Source organism: Crocodylus porosus, unplaced genomic scaffold (assembly GCF_001723895.1).
Source record: "Crocodylus porosus isolate Cpor-Errol unplaced genomic scaffold, CroPor_comp1, whole genome shotgun sequence".
Lineage (NCBI taxonomy): Eukaryota > Metazoa > Chordata > Crocodylia > Crocodylidae > Crocodylus > Crocodylus porosus.
In genome coordinates, this window is record NW_017728950.1 from 19,836,247 (window position 1) to 19,856,700 (window position 20,454).

The 20,454-nt window shown below is 44.5% G+C and overlaps 1 protein-coding gene and 1 long non-coding RNA gene across 3 annotated transcripts in view; both read right to left on the minus strand.

Moving 5' to 3' along the window:
- The window catches only part of PCGF3 (polycomb group ring finger 3), a 149,972-nt gene that overhangs the window by 22,811 nt on the left and 106,707 nt on the right, over positions 1-20,454 (minus strand). The window contains exon 9 of one of the 2 annotated variants that reach the window (XM_019554850.1): positions 18,208-18,322. The exons of the other annotated variant lie outside the window; for it this stretch is intronic. Within the exon in view, the coding sequence (XP_019410395.1) occupies positions 18,254-18,322 (69 nt within the window). The 3' untranslated portion in view covers positions 18,208-18,253. Of the gene's footprint in view, positions 1-18,207; positions 18,323-20,454 lie in introns of those variants that run through there. 2 annotated transcript variants of the gene reach the window in all.
- Positions 6,806-14,003, minus strand: LOC109323381. Its single transcript, XR_002104648.1, has 3 exons — positions 13,785-14,003; positions 12,357-12,360; positions 6,806-6,815 (listed from the first exon to the last, which is right to left on the minus strand). It is a non-coding gene; the product is annotated as an uncharacterized LOC109323381 (long non-coding RNA).

Below are 20,454 nucleotides of genomic sequence, written 5' to 3' on the forward strand. Positions count from 1 at the left end.
GAGAAGCTTGAGAGAGTCCAGAGGAGCCATGCACATGATCAGAGGTCAGGAAAACAGACCTTACAATGAGAGGCTGAGAGCCATAGGACTCTTCAGCCTGGAAACACGCAGGCTCAGGGGTGATCTGGTGGCCACCTATAAGTTTATCAGGGGTGACCACCAGGATCTGGAGGAAGGTCTGTTCACCAGAGCACCCCAGGGGATGACAAGGTCGAATGGTCACAAACTCCTTCATGACTGTTTCAGGCTGGACATAAGGAAGAACTTCTTTACTGTCCGAACCCCCAAGGTCTGGAACAGACTGCCGCCAGAGGTGGTTCAAGCATCTACCTTGAATGCCTTCAAGAGAAATTTGGATGTTTATCTTGCTGGGAACCTATGACTCCTGCTGACTTCCTGCCCCTGGGGCAGAGGGCTGGTCTCAATGATCGTCCAATGGCCCTTCCAGTCCTAATGTCTATGAAATCTATAAAATTTATGAGATTTAGAAATAATAATAGCAGGAGATTTTAACACTAGACTTGGTGGCACCGACACCCATGATGATGAAAATGCCATTAATGAAATATGAAGAATCTTCCCCCAAACCTTATGTGATAAGAACTTAAACAAGGGAGGGTGATATTTTTAGAATGCTTAATGCATGAACTGGCAAAGAAGTACCTGGGGCATTCACATTTGTTAGGACTAAAGGAGCAAGCATGATAAATTATTCTAATATTATAAAAGCCTAAGTCTGTCTGTCTGTCTGTAAGGTCTTATTTGCGCTCTGATTGGCTGATGGAAACAGCCAATCAGAGTGCTCCAAGCATGGGGGGGTGCCACCATGATTCCAAAGCTGCGCCAAGGACTGGACAGAGGGTGGGGGAGCCAAAGCCAGCAGTGCTGTCCTTGGCTTCCCCACCCCACTCCCTGCAAGAGGCAGAATGGCAGCAGCATGGGGTATTAGCTGGCAGCACTCCATCCCAGCCCGTCCCTGCCCCTGCCCCCGCCCCCTGTCATTCTTGATGGGCAGTTGGCTAGTACAGTAATAGAATCACACACATGGCACATGTATAAATCATTTGAAATTTTACCACATGTGGAAAGTGACCACTTCTCCCTCTCTCTTAAAACGCTGTTACAATCTTATGGGTAGCCTTCCCTAAAATCTAGCTCCCAAATTAGAAGTAGACAATAAAAAGATAATTCAATGTAGTAACGAGTTATGAGATACATTTGTTGCTCTATTCAAAGATAATCTCAAGTCACTTATCTCATATTCTCAAAGTGCAGAAACCCCAAGAAGCAATTATCCAATATGATGTAGTTATCCAACACTTAGCAAATGCCCTCACAAAAGGAAAATTCTTTGCTGGAAATAGGTGGTGTCGGTGGCACAAACCATGGTTTGTTGAGGACTGCTCTAAAGCTAAAGATCATGTAATAGATGCTTTGGAAGAATACCGATCCCAAAAAAATCACAGTGCTAGGTTCAAACAAATCAAGAAGATTAAAATAGATTATCAAAAATAATAGAAATCAGAAACAATATAAAATGAGGTTATGGGAAGAACAGGTAGCCATAGGGAAAAATAATGATAGCCAAAGTTTTTAGCTAATTATAGCCCGAGAGACAAAACAAATCTCATTTTATTCCTGATGCTGATATTCATGAAAATACATAGGTCTTATTAAACTTTTTTTTTTTTTTTAAACAACTTACTTGCAGATGGTGAAGGAAATGGTGGCTTCTCACTGAAAGAAATTATGTCTTAAGCTAGAAGTGGATCATTATCTCATGTCTGAAGTAAGATCATATATATCCTTATTGAGAAATGGAAAGCCCTCAGCCTTGATGTTCTTCCCTGCAGAAAACTTCAAGGAATTCATTGACTGGTGATACCCAATTATGACCAAAATTTTTAATATAATTATTTTAGCAGGCATTTACCCAAAGCATTAGACTGAACATATAATAGTCCCAATTTCAAAAAAGGTGATGAGAGATTCTGCATCATATTGCCATGTTAGCTTTAAGTGTATTCCTGCCAAAATACTTGGGAGACATTTACTTCTCCATCTTCAGACATTGATTCCTGAAAATAATATTTTAGGAGGAGAGGAGGCTGATTTTAGGGAAGGCTATTCCTACATGGACCATTGCTTAGTGGTGTATTATTTAGCATTGGAATATGTAAAAAGACAAAAACATTTGTATGTCACCCTGATAGGTCTCTCGGGAGCGCCTGACTCCATAGACAGATTACAACAATGGAAGAAACTGGCAAAACATTAATGGATAAAGCTCCCTTAAAATTGTTAATAAAAATTTAAACTCAAAATCTAGGTGTATTATGGGATTGGTGGTACCTTGTCCAATTGTTTCCCAACTAAGACTTTCCCAACTAAGAGCAAAATCTTACTCTGCTTTTTAATTTATTCCTGAATTACCTAAAATATGTGCTAACAGGGAATTAATTCCATGCACACATGATTTTGAACAACCCTATCCCTGCTCTGCTTTATGCAGATGATGCATTAATAATGTCACAATCCCTGACAAGCTTCCAAAGATTACTAGATACTTTTCAGCAGCACTGACCTGAAATAGCTTGAAAATCAGGACAGCTAAAACAAGATATTGATTTTTGTGAATGAAAGGAGAAAAGTGTTTGGTTTTTACAAGTAAAGAAACTATAAGTGATGTCTTCTTTTAAAAACCTTGGAAGCTACTCTAAGCAAATATCTAAGCTGGAATAAGGACATTAAAAATGTAAACATTACAGCAAAACAAGCTTTCAGGCAGTTTTATCTTTTTTCAGTAGGAAGGGCAGAAGAGTAGTTCTGGAAGCCCTAGAGGTCTATCAATTCAAAGTAGGCTCCATTTTATTGTATGGAGCAGAAGTTAGGGGTGCTGATGGTTCATTCAAAAAAAAAATCTAATTATTTTAAGGTGGTTTTTATCTCTACCTGATTCTATGATGTGTATGGTGGGGGGGAGGAGGAACGGAGAGCTCATGCAATCTGAAACCAGACTGATAAATGTCAACACCTTAGCTCAATTAAGAACTCTAAACTAGTGAGTGAAAAGTTGATGTTTTATGCCTAGCAGATACCCCAAGAAGTGAATTCTACAAATCTCTCCATTGCCAAATAAACCCTGGTTTGGATGTGTTGTTCTGAGGTGCTAGGGGGTTGGGAGGGTTCCCAACCAGCCGCCTGCCTGCAGTTGCTCTTGGTATTACTGCTGTTGCTTGGGTCGGGATGCTCTCAGAGGCAATTCCCTGCAAGCAGTGTCCTAAAGCTCAGGGGTGACACAGAAAGAATTCGTCAAATTCGTGTTTGGTGGTGAAAGCTCAGATAGGTTTATTGTCTTTTAAGACAGTAGCTAGCGAGTCTGTAGAGCAATCAGCCTGGCTCATCAGAACTGCCTGGACAATAGCATGAGATACATTACATGCGCAGACACATGCTAAGTTGTTACAAAAGGCTGAGGCTTGCAACCATTGTATTTATAGACTAGATGCCCCCACTCCTTGCCAACATTAATCTCTCTTTCTGTCAAGGTGTTCCTTTTTACTTGTTTCTTTGCCAAGTCCAGGCACTTGCAGCTCATTTCTTGCCAACTCTAGCCCCCTTTCCAAGTTCAGGCATCTAGGACTCACTCTCTGCTGAGTTTGGGCATCACCTCATTATCACATGAATTAATGTCCGACGTTTCAAAATGGCCAGGGGGGCACTTCATCTAAACCTCATTGAATGATCTTTAGATAAAGTGTCACACAGCCATTTTGAAAGGTGCAGGGGCTTAATACACATGGTGGTGAGCCATTTTAATTAAAGCACATGTCTGGAAACTACTCTAATTAAAATGTCCCACCCCCCCATCCACAAGCAAGTGTATAGGCAGCCTTCTGGCTCACTCCCTTACTAAATTTGAGTATCTTCAGCTCATCCTTGCTGAGTACCGCTTGCTTCTTGTTATCTCTATTTGACTATTAAGTTCTAACTTTTTACTTCTCAACTTTTCTACTGTTTCTTACTTTGAATTAGCATATTTGCTTACTTCATCTTTTATCAGGTCATCCAGCAGCCAGTGAAGCCTGTTGCAAGGACTTTTGCAGTGTCTTACCTTAACTATAGCTTAACATAACTAAGACCTAGCATGAATGAAACTCCAACAGGGTGGTTAAATTACATCTATATTATCCTTCAGACGAATGGTCTTGGAATTGTACTGAGTCCAGTATTTCCCATATATTTAAAACAAGACATTGACTTAAGAATTAAATATGGCACTATGCAGACATATATGATGGCAATGAGACTGTCTCAGACTTCCCCTTTTTAAGATTAATAAAACAATCCTTTGGCCTAGAAACCTCCCCGTCTGTGGTGTAAAATATAAACAATGAAAAGCAGTTACTAAATTGAGATTCAGTCTACTGAGATGTGCATTTGGTATGGGCAGGTGCTGTCAGATCCCATATACAGAGAGAATATGCTCTTGTGGAAAATATGAGACAAACTATTGAAATCATTATTTGTGATTTTGTTTCTTTTTTCAAGAAATAAGTGGAAACATGGATCTCTCCATTAGTAGGGAAATCTGAACACTGGGTTAATGAAGAAAATGCAATCTGGCTTTTTTCTAACACTTTGGAGCCTGCCCTATACGTCTTAGGTATATTTGCAATACTTATGAAAAAAAATAAGGGCCAAAATTGAATAGAATTCTCACGTTTTGTTTCAGTGTTCACCAATTCATTTTCTTTTCTTTTCTATCATCATACCCTATGTTCTTTTTAATTTTGTGTATACTGGTAAAACGGATAATCTTATTGTATTTTTTGGCAAAAATTATAAATGTCTATGAATGTTGTTATATTTATTTTTATAGCTCATTTAGGGTATTCTTTTTTTTGGCAGGGGGGAGCTGTAAATAAACCACTGGTACTACTACCAAAATTATTTTTTGTGGGAATTTGGTTTGTAAAAAGTTGTTTTTCTTTGGACTTCCAATGAATATCTTTAAATTACAGAATTCCCTGTGAAAAAGAAAATAAAATTCCTGTATGCTGAATTTAAAAAATGTTTGTAATCTGTATATTGAAGACAGTATAGAGAAATATCAGTCTAAAAGTCAATGCAGAAAAGTCTTCGTTCCTTCCTTGGCCAGGATAGTCTGAAATAGCAATCTGGAGAATTTCAGAAAATGATCAAACTTAACTGAGTTCAAAAGTACCAATTAGAACAGCAACATTTGTCAGAGCTTAAATAATGTACTGTAGTGATAAATAATAAATTCTGCATAACAGTAAGTGCGTCAACATGACATGCTTTACTGCGCATTAAACTAATCTACTGCGCAGTAAAGCAGCAGCATCTACACATACACTGCAATTACTGCACAGTAGATTAGTCTAATGCTGTTTTCTAGTACCTGTAAATCTAGAGCTCCTCTCCACAAGATACATACTGGGTGTGTCTACAATTGGGGATTTAACGTGCATTAGCCCAATTTAAGGTGCATTAAGGGTGTGCATCTAATGTGCCTTAAAAATGGCAATTTTAGGCTAATCCTGCCTAAATTTGATACTTGTCTAAAGCAAGTATTAAATGTAGGTGCGATTAATTAAAGCACATTAACGCATGTGTAGACATTTTAATGCACATTAACACAGGGACTTTAGTGCTGGGTCTGCCCAGGCACTAGGGGGCCAGCCAGAGGCCAGCCCAAGGGCTCCTGGCTCACCACCTCTCTTCCTCCAGGGCTGGGCTGCTCTCTGGCAGCCCCTAGCTGCAGGCTATAAAAGTCTCCAGCCAGTTTGTGCCTTGGGGCACACAGCACAGGGAGCCTGAAGGAGTCAGTGCTGTCTGCAGGAGTCCACCAGGTCCTGCGTACCCTCCTGGACAGGACCCAGGCAGCCTCTGCCTGTCCTGTCCCCTAGTTGGAGCTGCTCCTTGGCCACAGGTGAATGTTGCAAAGGGCTGTAGCCTGTTGTGTCCCTTGCTCAGCCCTGAGATTCCCCCCATGGCTGTTGGCCCTGTGCTGTATGGCAGCAGGGCCAGCACCTGTTCCCTGCTGCTCCTCACCCCCAGCTCTGTCTGTTTCCAGGCACTGTAGTGAAGCACCTCTGTTGCGTGGCTCACAGTCCCAGCCTGTGCCTCTGTCATGGGTGCTCCTGGCAGCTCTCCAAGGCTGGTATCGCAGGGAGAGCCATACAGGGGACCAGAGAGCCAGCATGGGGAGCATATCCAGCATGTCTCTATTGAGCCCCGGCTCTGCCTGCATACCCACACCCATTCCGAGTGCTTGGCCCTCAACTGGACATGGGAGGAGGTGCACAAGCTTGTGGCGCTCTGGGGCAGAACCAACATCCAGAGGCAGTTTGCGCAAGGCAGACACTCAAATGCCCACATTTATGAGGCCATATCTGACAGGATGCATGTGCGAGGCCACTCCCGGATGGCACAGCAGTTCTGCATGAAGGACAAGGTCTTGCAGGCACAGTGGGTAGCTGGGACCAAGTTCTATCATTTTGGTGTCCTGGGAGATGGGGCAGACCCCTGCGACTGCTACTAGAAGGGGTGGTCTGCTCTTCCTTGCACCCCACCCTGTTGCCTCCAGGGACATGTCACCAGAGGAGGGGACCTCAGGCCTTCAGCGCCCCACTCTGCCCACCTTCCACTGGCAGCTCAGCTCTGCCTAGCAGCTGCCTTGCCCTTGGCCCAGCCCCACATCCTGTCATGAGGAGCAACCAGCCACGCCATCATCAGCTGCCAGTTCCTTCCCAGGAGGAACTCCTGGCTGGGTACGGGCCTGCCACACACTGCAGGCCATAGACACCAGGTGCAGCTGGATGCCACCATTGATGGGGAGCCTCACACTGAGCTGCCAGCCTCACCAGCCCTGGACACATGGTAAGTCCTGTACTGGAGGAGGGTCCTCCCCAGTACCCAACCTTGGTCCCAGCCCTAGCCCTTGACCCTGCTCCCTGCCCAGGCCTCCTGCATTCCCCAGGCCCCAGGTTCCCACCCCCCACAGCACACAGAGGCAGGACACAGTTCAAAACTTTATTGAGCAGCCCATGTCCCCACAACGAGGCAGGCATAGGCCTCCCACATACCAAAAACATTGTCAATGCTGGTGGTGATGTCCCCCTCAGCAGCAGGAAGCAAGGATATGTAGCGCTACAACAGGTAGCCCTCCAGGCAGTGGCAGAGGTTGCAGGGAAGCCCGGGCTTGCCCTCGGCTTTGTCATAGCTCAGGGTCCCAAACCAGGAGCAGAAGGTATTCTTGAGGCACCAACAGGATCGTCATCAGCAGGCCATAGTGGCTCAGGCAGCCTTCTGTCACATCTGGAACCTATAAGCCCCACGTCACTCCTACCCTTTTCTTCCTTAGTTGTCCCACCAAAAAATATTAAAAACAAATTAGTTGCATCTTTCAAACTTTGGCCCCACACAGTAGTGGGGGTTATTAGGTAACTAGGTGGGCCTTAAGGCCCACGATCTCCAGAAGATGCAAGCAGACAGGCCTGCACAAACAGCTCATCACATACTGCCTGGGGCACATTCAGGAAGGGCACATTCAGGTTAAAGCAGTAGCATGGGGGGAGCCAGCCCTTTGGTCCCTCCCTGGAGAACCCCCTGTGGGGAGGATGGAAGTGCAGCCAACCCCTCGCCCCAGTTGTCTGTGAGCCTTGCACACCCTGAGCCCAGGCACTGTGGGTTGCCCTGGAGGGAGAGTGGGGTCTGGAGCTGTAGCAGCAGCTGCTGCCAGCAACCTGGCCTGGCCCACCCTGGGACCTAACTATAGGAATATATTACAGACCTCCAAGTCAATATGAGGAGCTAGATCTGGAATTTTCCAGAGAATTGGAAGAGGCTCCAAGAGCATGGGATATGGTCATCATGGGCAACTTTAACTACCCAGACATCTCCTGGGAAGAACGCTCAACCAGATCTGATTGGTTGCATAGATTCCTGATTTGTATCCACAAGCTCTACCCATCTCAGGAAGTATACAGACCAACCAGACAAAATGTTCTTGAAGATTTAGTTTTGGCCAAGGGGGATGACCTGGTGAGTGATCTGATGATAGAGGGTAACCTAAGTGACAGTGATCATGGCACTATCATTTTCACTGTCCATCATAGGACAGGGAAATCTGTCAGTAAGGTACAAATTCTTGACTTCAAAAAAGCTGACTTCAGTAAGCTAAGGGTTTTAGTGAGTAATGTCCTATGGGATCATGGACCACAGGGAAAGAGTGTGGATGAAGAGCGGCTGTTCCTCAAGGATATGATCTTCAGCGTGTAGAAGTTGTCTATACCTGTATGCAAAGAAAGTGGCACAAGGGCTGGCAGGCCATTTTGGCTCAATAGGGAAGTCACAGATTTTCTGAAAAAGAAAAGGGAGACTTACTAACAATGGAATCTAGGAATAGGCCCCCAAGGAGAACTACTTAAGATTGGCCCACACCTGTAGAGGGCAGATTAGAAAAGCAAAGGCAGTGACCAAACTCAAGTTAGCAACCAATATCAAGGACAATAAGAAATCCTTCTATAGGTATGTAGGTAACAGAAGGAAAACCAGTGGAAATGTGGGACCACTGCTCAATGCATCTGGACATCTGATCATAGACACCAAGGAGAAAACTGAATTCCTGAATGAGTATTTTGCATCTGTATTCCACCAATCTAAGAGTGGTAGCTTGCTGAATGTAAATTTGACACAGAATAGGGATGATCACAATAGGGATGATCACCTACCAACAGTCAATGTGGAGCTGGTGAAAGGACAGCTAGAGAGGCTGGATATCTATAAGTCAGCAGGACTGGATGAACTCCATCCAAGAGTGCTGAATGAACTAGCCAAAGTCATCACAGGACTGCTGGTGAAGATTTTTGAGAATTCATGGCAGTCAGGAGAGGTCCCAGAAGATTGGAAGAGGGACAATGTTGTGCCCATCTTCAAGAAGGGGAGGAGAGAGGATCCAGGGAACTACAGGCCAATCAGCCTGACCTAAATCACAGGAAAAATCCATTAAACATTTCTCAAGGAGTTCATATGCAATAAGTCAATAGAAGGCAAAACTCTGAATGACAGCCAGCATGGTTTTATCGTGGGTATGTCATTTCTGACTAACTGTGAGAGAGAGAAGGAGCCACTGGGGTTCCAAAGCACACAGGCTAAACAAAGGGTCAGTGGCCCCAGGTCTGCAGCCCCAAGGAGCCCGGCAGAAATCTCCCTTACCCAGGTTTTTCGGGAGGGGAGAGGCAGAGAACTCCTGCGCCGGTATAAAGAAGAGCCCGGGACAGGAAAGGAGGAGGAGCGCAGAACTGGAAAGAGGAAGAGGAGGAGGAGGAGGAGCGAGGCAACACATGCTGCAGGGAGCTCTGAAAGCGATGTGGAGTGCTGGTAGGAGACTCTTGCAAAGAGTAAAAACCCCAGAGGGGACTTAGAGCCAAGTCTACTGGCCCTGTGGGGCGCAGATCTGTTTGTTTATGTGCCAGGAGCTGGCGGAGCCTGGCAGTGAGAATGGTACCATAATAACCCTAATAGAGGGGCACTATAGACTTTCGCAGTACCATAATACATGTAAAAGTGGCACAAGCCAATAAGGTGGACTCAAGGTGCTAAAAGAAATCATGGTGACCTCCACAAGAGGCTCTGAGAGAGAGAGCCACCAAAGAGGGACAGACCACACGAAGGTCAATTTTGGTTAGATTTGGCTGCAAACAGCAGGAACAGTGACACAGGCCAGGAGAATCTTCTCTGTTTTCTTTTTGGTCTTTTGTTGATTGTTTGATTGGAACTGAGGACACGTGGCAGGACCAACTGGCTAGTCAGAACCTGGTGGAACAGACAAGGGTGTAGGGGTGGTGGAGTCCTCAGGAATGCAGGACCCCGCATGATGACGGTGAGACTACTAATTGGACTACACATGCAGGTAATGAACCAACTCCGTTAACATCAAGTCGTGGCAGTAGAAACGTGGGCATGTAGATCATCAATTAGAAGCAATAATATCTTAGTTGAGCAGCAGGCGGCATCCTACAGGTCTGCAAGGGACTGCAATACATGACACTAACCTCATGTCCTTCTACAACCAGGTTACTCACCATCTGGATAAGGGAGTTGAGGTCGATCATTTACTTGGACTTTAAGAATGCCATTGACTTGGTGTCTTATGCCTCAAGCTAAAACTAGAGGACTATGGGCCCAACAATTCAATGGTCAGATGGGTGGAAAACTGGCTGTGGGGATGGACCTAGTGAGTACTAATAGATGGATCTGTGTCAACCTGGCAGAAGGTAGCCAGTGGGGTCTCCCAGGGTTTGGTACTCAAACAAATGATTTTCAACATCTAAATCAATGATCTGGTTGTGGTGGTGAAAAGCACACTGGCAAAGTTTGCCAATGGCACTAAGCTTTGGGGAAGTGCAGTCACACATCAGGGTAGGCTGATGATCCAGGTAGACATAGGCAGATTAGTTAGATGAGTGGTCCAGAATCAGATGCAGTTCAACCCTGAGAAGTGTAAAGCGCTCCGTCGGGAAAGGAAAAATCCGCAACAAATGTACAGGCTCTGTGGGTGCTATGCTAGCTAGCACCCTGTCCAAAAGGGACCTCGAGGTCATAATTGACCATAAAATGAATATGAGCCACCAGTGTGATGCTACAGTTAACAGAGCAAACAATACACTAGCATGCATCAATTGATACATCTCAAGCAAAACTAAGGAAGTTATTCTCCCACTCTACTTGGCATTGGTGAGGCCGCAGCTGGAGTAGTGCATCCAGTTATGGGTGCCACACTTCATGAAGGATGTGGAGAAGCTTGAGAGAGTCCAGAGAAGAGCCACTCATATGACTAGAGGCCTGAAGTGCAAACCATACCAGGAAAGGCCGACAAATATGAGACTGTTCAGCCTAGAAAAGAGAAGACTTTGGGGGGATTTGGTGGCAGTTTACAGATATATCAGGAGTGAGCATCATACATTGGCAAACAACTATTCAACAAAGTGCACCGGGGAAAACCAGGAGCAATGGTCATAAACTCCTAGAAGATTTCAGACTGAGTATAAGGAAAAACTTCTTCATGGTTTGTGCGACCAGACTCTGTAACAGACTCCCAGTGGGGATGGTGGAGGCACCTATCCTGGAAATCTTTAAAAAGAACTGGATGCACACCTTGCTGGTTATTTGACTCCAGCAGTCTTTCCTGTCTGGAGCAGAGGGGCTGGACTAATGATCTCACAAGGTCTCTTCCAGCCCTAAACTTCTGTGAATCTTCTGTGAATCTGTGTTGGCAGAGATGGCCTCGCACACTTCTGTGTCCTGGTCCTCCAGGTGGGGCCAGAGCAGGCACAGCAGGTCTTCAAAGGTGGCCATGGTCATCCAGAATGTGTCAACCCACTGGTTGTCATTACATTCCAGTCCTGGCTGCTGCGGGGGGCCCAGAGACAGAGGGGCTGGTAGGACAAGAGGGCAATGGCGGTCGTGGCAGGAGTGTCCTGGAGCCTGTGGTTGCCATGGCTCACAACAGCAGCTGTGCAGTGGTGGGAGCCCTGGAAGGCCATGTACCAGTCATCCTGCATGTGTCCTTAGCAAGTGAGGAAATCAGGTAGCACAAGGTGGCTGAGCACCAGATGCTCCAAACAGTGGTGGGCAAGTAGGGGAGCTGAGACAGCTGAGAAGCAGGGGACATTGTCCCTGGGCACCAAGGCCAGGAGATGGGGCAGCCAGAGCTGGAAGCGCAGTTGTGGCAGGAGCAGGGCAGGCAGTGCTGCCTGTGTCTCTACTACACTGCTGTTCTGACACAGGAAGCATCTGCCCAGAGGTCACAGTTCAGAGAGCGTGCTTTGAAGATAGCTCCGAAGTGCTGGCAGCTGGCTGTGCCTTCAGCATGGCTGCCAAGTGCTAGCAGCCATGTGTCCAAAGGCTGGCACCCCCTGCCTCCGGTGGCCGCAGGGGCACATAGCAGGGCTGGAATGACTTGGGAATTTAATGCATATTAAGCTAATGCACATTAAGCATTTTTGGTGGGTACACATGGTGGGACTTGGGACTAAAGTTAACGTTAAACACACTTAAATTCATGTGTAAACACGCGCACTGTTGACAGAGTGAAGTCAGTAGTTTACTATTTGCCAGATGTTTACTTTCTGTTTTGCTTCTATTCTGCCTTGAATCTCCTGTAATTAGCCACTCACAGGGCTGAAACACTGGTCTCCTGTGGGAATATGTGACAGAGCTCCAGCAAGCTCTGAAACATCTTGGCTGGCTTGAGTGGTGCAAAATAATTACACAGCGAGTTACCAAATTAACCAGCTGGTTTTATTACTTCTGTGTAGTTATCCCACAAACCTGAGCACATATTCAGAGTGAAACAAAATGCATTCATTCAGGCCACACACTCAGGAAGAGCTGTCGGCATTTGAGTAGTTTCTGAGCATGCAGTTGGCTAAATGGATTATTTCTTATGGCAAACAGTTAAATTGCTTCAGCTATCCTCTGTGTAGTCCCATAAAATATTATTATTTTATAGTGTCTTTTTAAGGCAGGCAACAGTTACAAGTGCCCAAAATATATTTAAGGCGGGGAAAATACGGTTATTTAATCACTTTGTTTTGATTGTCTTGCAAATATTTGAAGAACACTGGATCAGTTTTTCTCTGAGTGGAAGATGGATTTAGTAATAAACAGCAGTACATTGATATTAAAAATATTTCCCTGCAGAGACCATGGAATGTGGCTTTTAGTGCTCTTTATATCTGCCGCAATGATTTGAAGGAGCCTTGAAATCTTTCACGATGTCAGGCATATAGCACATTTGCATACGCTTCAGTCTCCCATAGTCGAGAACAGAGACGTGGCTAGCTCTGTTAGTCAGGCAGAATGTAGGGCAAGGCAGCATCTTAGAGACTAACTGGTTCAAAGAGGCATGACCTTTTGTACGTGACAGATGCTGACAAAATAGGCTGTTGTCTATAAAAGCTTATCCCTTTCTGATCCAGTAAGTCTCTACTCTACCTTCTGCTTTAGCTGAGAACAGTTACATGAACTGTCCCAGGAAAAAGAACATGATATTCAGCTGTACATTTCATACAGACATTTATTCAACGTAGGTGGGGGATGCTGATGACACTAGGATGGAGTTACACATTACACTTAGACCATACTAAACCCATGGAATGTTAAATTTAGAATGTGCTTCGGGCAGCTGCACTTTAAGGACTCATAGCATTTCTTTCCTGCATGCCTCTGATTTGCAATTGGATGGTGGGTGAGTGGGGGCATAGCTAGGGGCCAGGACACATGGACTCCATCGCTGTTCTGGGAACAGGGGGAAGAGAGCAGGGTTGCAGCCATGGAATCATGCATCTGGGAGGTAAAGAAGTATGGGAAGCTCTATAGGGCCACAGGATGGGGGTTGTGGCTTCCCTCTGCAGGCCTCCCATGATTGCATCTTGAGGTGTGCTGCAAGAAGCCCTCCACCAACTCCTACTGTCCCAATTCCAGCATCATCAACTCAAACTCAGCCCTCGAAGCCTTCCCTGGAAACGGCTGTTGCTTTCACCCAGAGCCAGGCAAAAGCTATGAAAAAAGTTCAGTTAACCTCAGTTATTAAAGGTTAATTGAAATTTTTCTTTCCCCTGCACCCTCTGTTCCTGTCTTGGGATTTCAGGGGGAGGTGCAAGAGGGGTGAGCTACCAACATGGAGTCTCCAGGAATTAGCCCAGTGGGAGCATGAAGCTGTGGGAAGCAAGATAGCATGCTTCCCTGGTGACCCCAGCAGCTCCCCTCCCACCATGGAGCTTCTAGAGCAGAACTGCAGGGAAACATTTTTTCCCCATGGCTCCATGTTGCTGCCATAATAAATCCTGGAGCATGAAGCTGTGGGAAAGCATGTTTCCGCACTCCCCAAGGCTCCATGCTCCTATTGTGCTAAACCCTGGAGGCTCTGTGCTGGTAGCACAACACTCTCCCTTGCCCAACCCCAGGATGGGAATGGGGGGTGTGGAGGGAAGCCACAGGCCTCATTAAGCCACCTGGAAAGGGGAGAACCGGTGGTATTTAAGGTCAATACACCAGGCAGTCTGGGAAAAATTGAATTAACCTTGAGTAATGAAAGTTAATTGAACATTTCCATGGCTTTTACCTCCTTCCAAATGAAAGCTACAGACCTCTCTAGGGAAGGCTCGTGGGGATAAGATTGAATGGGAAGGGCTAGGATTGGGTTGTTAGGAGTCAGTGGAGGGTTCCTCTGTAGAGTTTGGGAGGATAGAAAATTTATCCATAGAGCAAGACTGTGCGTGGGGCAGGGGGATGGAGTGAGAGAGGTACATCCTGAGATGCTGAAAAACTGCAAAGTGCTTGTTTTATCTTTATGGAGCGGACTGAAGTTAACCTAAAATGAGCTCGGTGCAGTTACACAAGATGCTACGTCGCTGTAGTGATGGACTACGGTGATGTAGCTTGTTGCTGTGGCAACATAGCATCAGTGGACACTAACTGTGATGCTGCCGCTACTGCACAGTAGTTCATTGCAGTTGAAAATGACCTGTGTGCTGCTGGGACTGCACAGTACTGGCAGGTACTTTAGCAAGTACTAAATGACTGCACAGTATCAACTACACAGTCAGCGGCAGGTATAGACATGCCTGCTATGCAGTACAGCTCAAAGCTAACCTTTGCCTCAAGTGGCATAACTCTGAAATGTCCAGAAGGCACTTAGCATGAGTTAATGAGTTCTCATGTGTGGGCAATGACATTTTAAGTGCCCTTAGTATGGTCTAAGTGTAATGTAACTTCACCCTGAGGCAAGGAACATCTCTGAGCTATGCTACCCTGCTCATGTTATGAAAACATCAGTCTGCATTATGGAGATAAAACAAGCTACATGCAGTCCTCTAGCTCTAGAAAGCAGTGCTTAACAAGAAGGAGTGGATACAGTACAGTACACAAGCAAAAACCAGCAGGAAGAACAGCATAATCAACTCCACATTAGATCATAACCGTCTTACAGGCAGCAAAAATGACCTGCCTCCAACTGTGTACCCACTTTCAAATGACCTAACCTGCTGTGTGAAAACAAGCAATTAATTCTCATCTGCCCCCTTAGCTCAAATACATTTAAGTCCTTTATTTAGAGAAGTCATGGGATGATTGTCATGATGCCATGGCAAACAATACTGTGTTCTGCATCCATAAACAGCCTAGTGTTTGTTTGGCTTGTTGTTCAGAGTCTGCTATTCTTGTCAATAGGAGCAGATCCTGGCCTGGTAAAGGCTTACACACTGAAGAAGAGAAGTCTGTGCAGAGGGCTGTATATAAAGATTTTTAAAATTTTTAATAAGCTGCATTTTGCTGTGGTTACTTTCTGTCAAAACTACTCTAACCATCAATGAAAGCAACATCACTGCAGGTTAAACCAATTATGACAGGAGGATGCTTTGTAGTAGCATAGCTAGTGTCATAAAATTATCTTCTCATCAAGATGGATGCCAACAGCTAAGAATCATTTATGTACATTTTAAACTTCAGACATTTATTTTTATATAAAGAAATGCTTCCTATGCTATGACCTTTCAGAATGCAGATCTAAACAAGATCAATAACAATGTTACCAACCTTAAGCATTTAAAAAGCATTAGGCAGATGTAAAGAAGGACGATTCAACAGAATATTTAAATCAGATTCTCCACTTCTTCATACAATTAGAAACAAAACAACTGGTTCTATAGTATACAGCGCTCTCTACACCCCTCCACTTGCAACAGACGTGATGCCACATTCACACTGTTTTGATCAAAGGAAGCACATTCTGAGGAAGGTTAGAGAAACTTGTGATCCAATTCTGGGAGGATATAGAAGTACAAGTATTTTGCGACTTGTCACAAGCTATATTTAAATAAAAAGAACTGAGTGAAATTACAGCATCTGTCAGAGCATCAAGTAAGAGATACAGATGGGGCCTTCTTTTTACACTTCACAGAAGGCCTTAAAATCCTGGAGAAACTGAACATACTGGAAAGCATCCAGGAACCTCAAATGGAATTTAACACAGTGAGAAGCAATACCATAATATTGAATGGCAAACTGTTAAACCCAGGAGAAATAATATACCAAAGTACAAGGACAAGAAGACTGGAAGAACTTCAGGACTAGAGGACTGAATAACAGTATGAGGGAGATGAAAAGAAAAAAAAAGTGGAAGAAGGAACATCACAAGGGAAAGAAAAAAATAAAACAGCAAAATTGAAAATTGAAACAATTAGGAAGGTGGATTATAACCAAAGGTCAAAGGGGTTCAAGAAAGGAAGAGACCAGTGGCAGGGAGGAGTCCTGAAATAAGGCTCTGTGTAGTTCCTTGCAGATAACAGTATTTGAGACATATAGTTATATAAATCCAGGACTCCCCTGTGGTAGGAGACAGGAACCTTCCAGGAAAGAGTTCACTACTAAGATATAGAGGGGTTAAACATTCCCTTCCTTTTGCAGGCTAAAATCTCCACATTTAGGGAAGGGTTAAAGTATGACATTATGTATTGTTTGGGGATCCAAATGGGTTGGAAGCAGGGTTGTCAACCAAAGAAAAATTCTTTTACCGACAGTCTGCAAGCTTTTTACTGATAGGCAAACTATTTTTTATTAAGACATGTTTTTACTGATAATGTAATGTAATTGTATCTGTTCTTCCAGGCCCTGCCCTGATGCCATGCCCCAGTTACAAGGGCTGGGTTCAAATTCAGCAATAATAAAAAAGTAAAAATGCTTGGCTGTCAATAAAAAGACTGCAGGAAAAAAAATCTTGGGTTGGTAATCTTGCTTGACTACAGTGATGGTTTTACACTGTGTTGCCCTCACCCACCAGTGGCTCCCCTACTCACTGCCAAACTCATGCCCCCATCTGCACCCTTCACCATGCTGCCACATCCCAGCCTTTCCCTGCTGGCCCTCCTCCCCCTGTCCTGGCACAGACACCCAAAGAAGCCTACCTGCAAGCCAGCAGTATTACAGGCAGCCTGGAGTACAACAGCAGCAGCACGTCTGAGAGATTGCTCCCTGCAGGGTGCTGCACTCCTGCTCAGACACCAGGTAGTGCTGCTGTGCTCTGTCTGTCAGAGCTCCAATCCAGTGGTGGCTGCTTAGTGTTTCATTGACAGCTAAAATTTATTACTGACTTCACTGACAGCCAGTTTTGACCCAACTTTTTACTGACAGCAAATTTGCTGATAGTTGGCAACCGTGGTTGGAAGTTGGACTGGGTAAATAATAAAGATGGAGGAAGAGGCTGGGTGAGGGTAAATAAAATTAATTTTAGGGCTAAAATGTATAAATGGATACAGAGGGACCAAAAAAGTACATGCAGCGATATTAAGTAGACCAAAATATAATTTAGATATGCTTTATGTCTTATATTGTAGACAGGTAAAGGCAATTTCACTTATATATTCATTATTAGCGCTGATGATACTGAAGAGCTTACAAGAATGTCGGCAAGGCTTCCATTAAAAATGTGGATTTTCACTCAGAAATCAAAAAGTATAAAAAAAGATACAAACTGGGAAACTGGTGGAATGGGTGAGCCAGGTAAAAATATAGACCAAATATTATGCTTTTTCAATAAATCCATTTGTAGATGGTGCATGAAAAGTACCTGAGAACGGCATGGGCACAACTATCACATTGCTCCCCAGGGCAGGAAGACTTCTGAACACAGGGTCTACATCAAGGTCCTGAGGTTTCTCCATGACTACGACTGTTCTTTGTAGTAAATCAGAGACAGATCAATTTGTCATCCAAACTGGGGTCAAGCAAGGATACATCATCACCCCAATTCTGTTCTTCCTTTTTTTTGACCATCACCCTGGTTTCCATTAAGGACTGCCTCCCTTTTGGAACCAACACTGAAAAGTCCTCCATCTGTTTGGTATTCAGTCTGGGACATTTTTACTTGAAGACCAAAGTATTCGAAATAACCGTCCTTGACCTTCAATATGCTGATGACTGCCATCCTTGCACACACTGAAGAAACCCTCCAGACTGCTCTGGATTTGTTTGCAGAAACCTACTAACCTCTGGGCCTCTCTCTCAACATCAAGAAGACTAACATGCTCTACCAGCCTGCTCTAGGCGAGGAATATGACCACCTTTCCCAAATTACAATTGAGGGAAAGACCATGGAGGTAGTTGGGCACTTCTCTTACCTTGGCAGCCACCTCTTTCAGAAAATGATCGTTAATAAGGAGATCCATCACAAGATCCAGCACTGGAGTGCCTCCTTCAGCAAATTGCTTTGACTTGCTTTTATTGATTGCAATATCTGGAAAGACACTAAGATTCAGGTCTACAATGCAGTCATCACCCCCATTCTCCTCTACAGATGTGAAATGTGGATGACTTGCCTGTCCAGGCTCTTGAGGTGACAATGGTATCACCAGCAGCAATTCTGGGAAGATTGCACAAACACAAGCATCTTTGCTAAAGCCAGGTTACCAGCTTTGAGTCACTAATCCTCAAGCACCAACTCTGCTGTACTGGACACTGTGTGTGGATGCCTGACTCAATTGCCAAAACAAGCACTCTACTCCCAGCTTAGTTCTGGCCTGAGATCTATGGCAGACAGAGGAAATGCTACAAGGACACACTGCAGGCATATCTAAGAAAACAGATGCTGATATCAAAAACTGAAAAGACCTAGCTGTTAACCGAATACAATAGCATGTCAACCTCAACCAACTGGCAGCCTGCTTCAAGGTAAAGCATCTTCCCCTCAAAGCAGAGAAAAGAGAGCAGAGGAAGAAAAAGGACAGAAACCCCAGCTTACACCCTATCTTTTCTACGGAAAGACCTGAAGCTTTTGCAGATGGGTCTGTGATTTAAGGATCAGACCTTTAAGTCACCTCAAGACCCATCAATGAGCCATGATAGAGAACATCCTCAAATCGAGGGATAGCCAATGATGACAAAAATGTTGTTTCATAGTTCCAGCATGATGACAATAGGTTCCATACTTCCAGCACCTTAATAAATCAAGTTCTGTCAACATCTATGGGTGTGATCAGTTTGTCTGATCATTCACCGATATACCTGATGTTGAGAGACTGGGAAACAAAAGTCAAACCATTCACAGAGATTGAATAGACCCACAGAGCCACTGGAGCAACCTGGGGTCCCAGGGCATCAGGCAGGGCTGCAAGTAGAGCCCACGTTTGGCTGCAAGGAAGGCAGCAGCAAGAAGCATGTCCCCTCCCCCACGTCAGTAGCAGAGGGTTGTCGGCCACAGCTGCTATCCTAGGACTGGTCAGTCTCAGGGCGACAGGTAGGGCTGGAAGCTCAACCTCCATTCACCTGCAGGGGGCGGCTACAACAGGGAACATACTCCCTCCTCCACTGCCACTCACAGGTGGCCAAGAGCTGCCTCTCCCCTACAGCTGCCTTCATCTGATGCCTACATGTACTGCTCAAGTGCTGGAACATTTCTATAGTTGCCTGAATAAAAAAAAGGAATTAAAATAAAAGTCATGAAATAGGAAACAAATATCTTGGGACTGATTTAAAATAATGAATTTTTGGTTCCTCATGGTTTGGTGCCTTACAGTTTGAGCTTTTAACACTCACATTTTCAAGTTTCTCTTTGATTTCATGAGGGCTACAATATTACCTTTAATAACAGAAGCTGTGATTCTCCCATAATCATGTGATTTCCAGCATTGGGGTATTTAAAGAAAGCAAATATCAATGAGACATATGATAACATTGTGAAAACCGGCAACACTAAGGTCATGGGCTTAACTAATTTATCAAGACAAACCTCAGCTGCTTGGACTCACTAAATGTATTTCCTGAGAATTGTTTGTAAGAAGTGTAGGCCTTACTGGAATATGGATTGATGCAGCCATTGGCTAGTGCATACAGAAATCGTATAGAGGCCCATTAGCAGCATAAACCAAACTAGGTCTCACTAACAGCTTAAATCATAGATCTGGATGACCAGAAAGCAGATCACATTTGGCCTGAGTAGAAGTGCTGCGAAAGTTAGGAATTGGAGACACGTCAAAAAGGTCAATAAATGGATAAAATGGGTACAACCTCAGAAGGCCCGCAGATGAAATACGATGGTAAAATGGGCACAAGACACCAAAACAGAGTTCTGAGTTCCAGCATGATGACGATAGGTTCCATACTTCCAGCACCTTTCTGGTAAAGAAGTCCCCCTGTCTGGTGGGAAGGTTGCAATGTCTGGTGAGAGCTGCATGTGAATGGTATCACCTAAAAATACTTAGTGAGTAGTGAGAACTAGTAGGATGCCTGTTGTAAACAAAGTTGTCTTGATATAGGAAGTGAATAAAGAGTAAATCAGGATCAACATAGAGGTATATAGTTTCTGTTTAAGAGCTATTTCCTCACTCAAGAAATCTACTATTGCTATCTTCTGTGTCTACAGTTAGGATC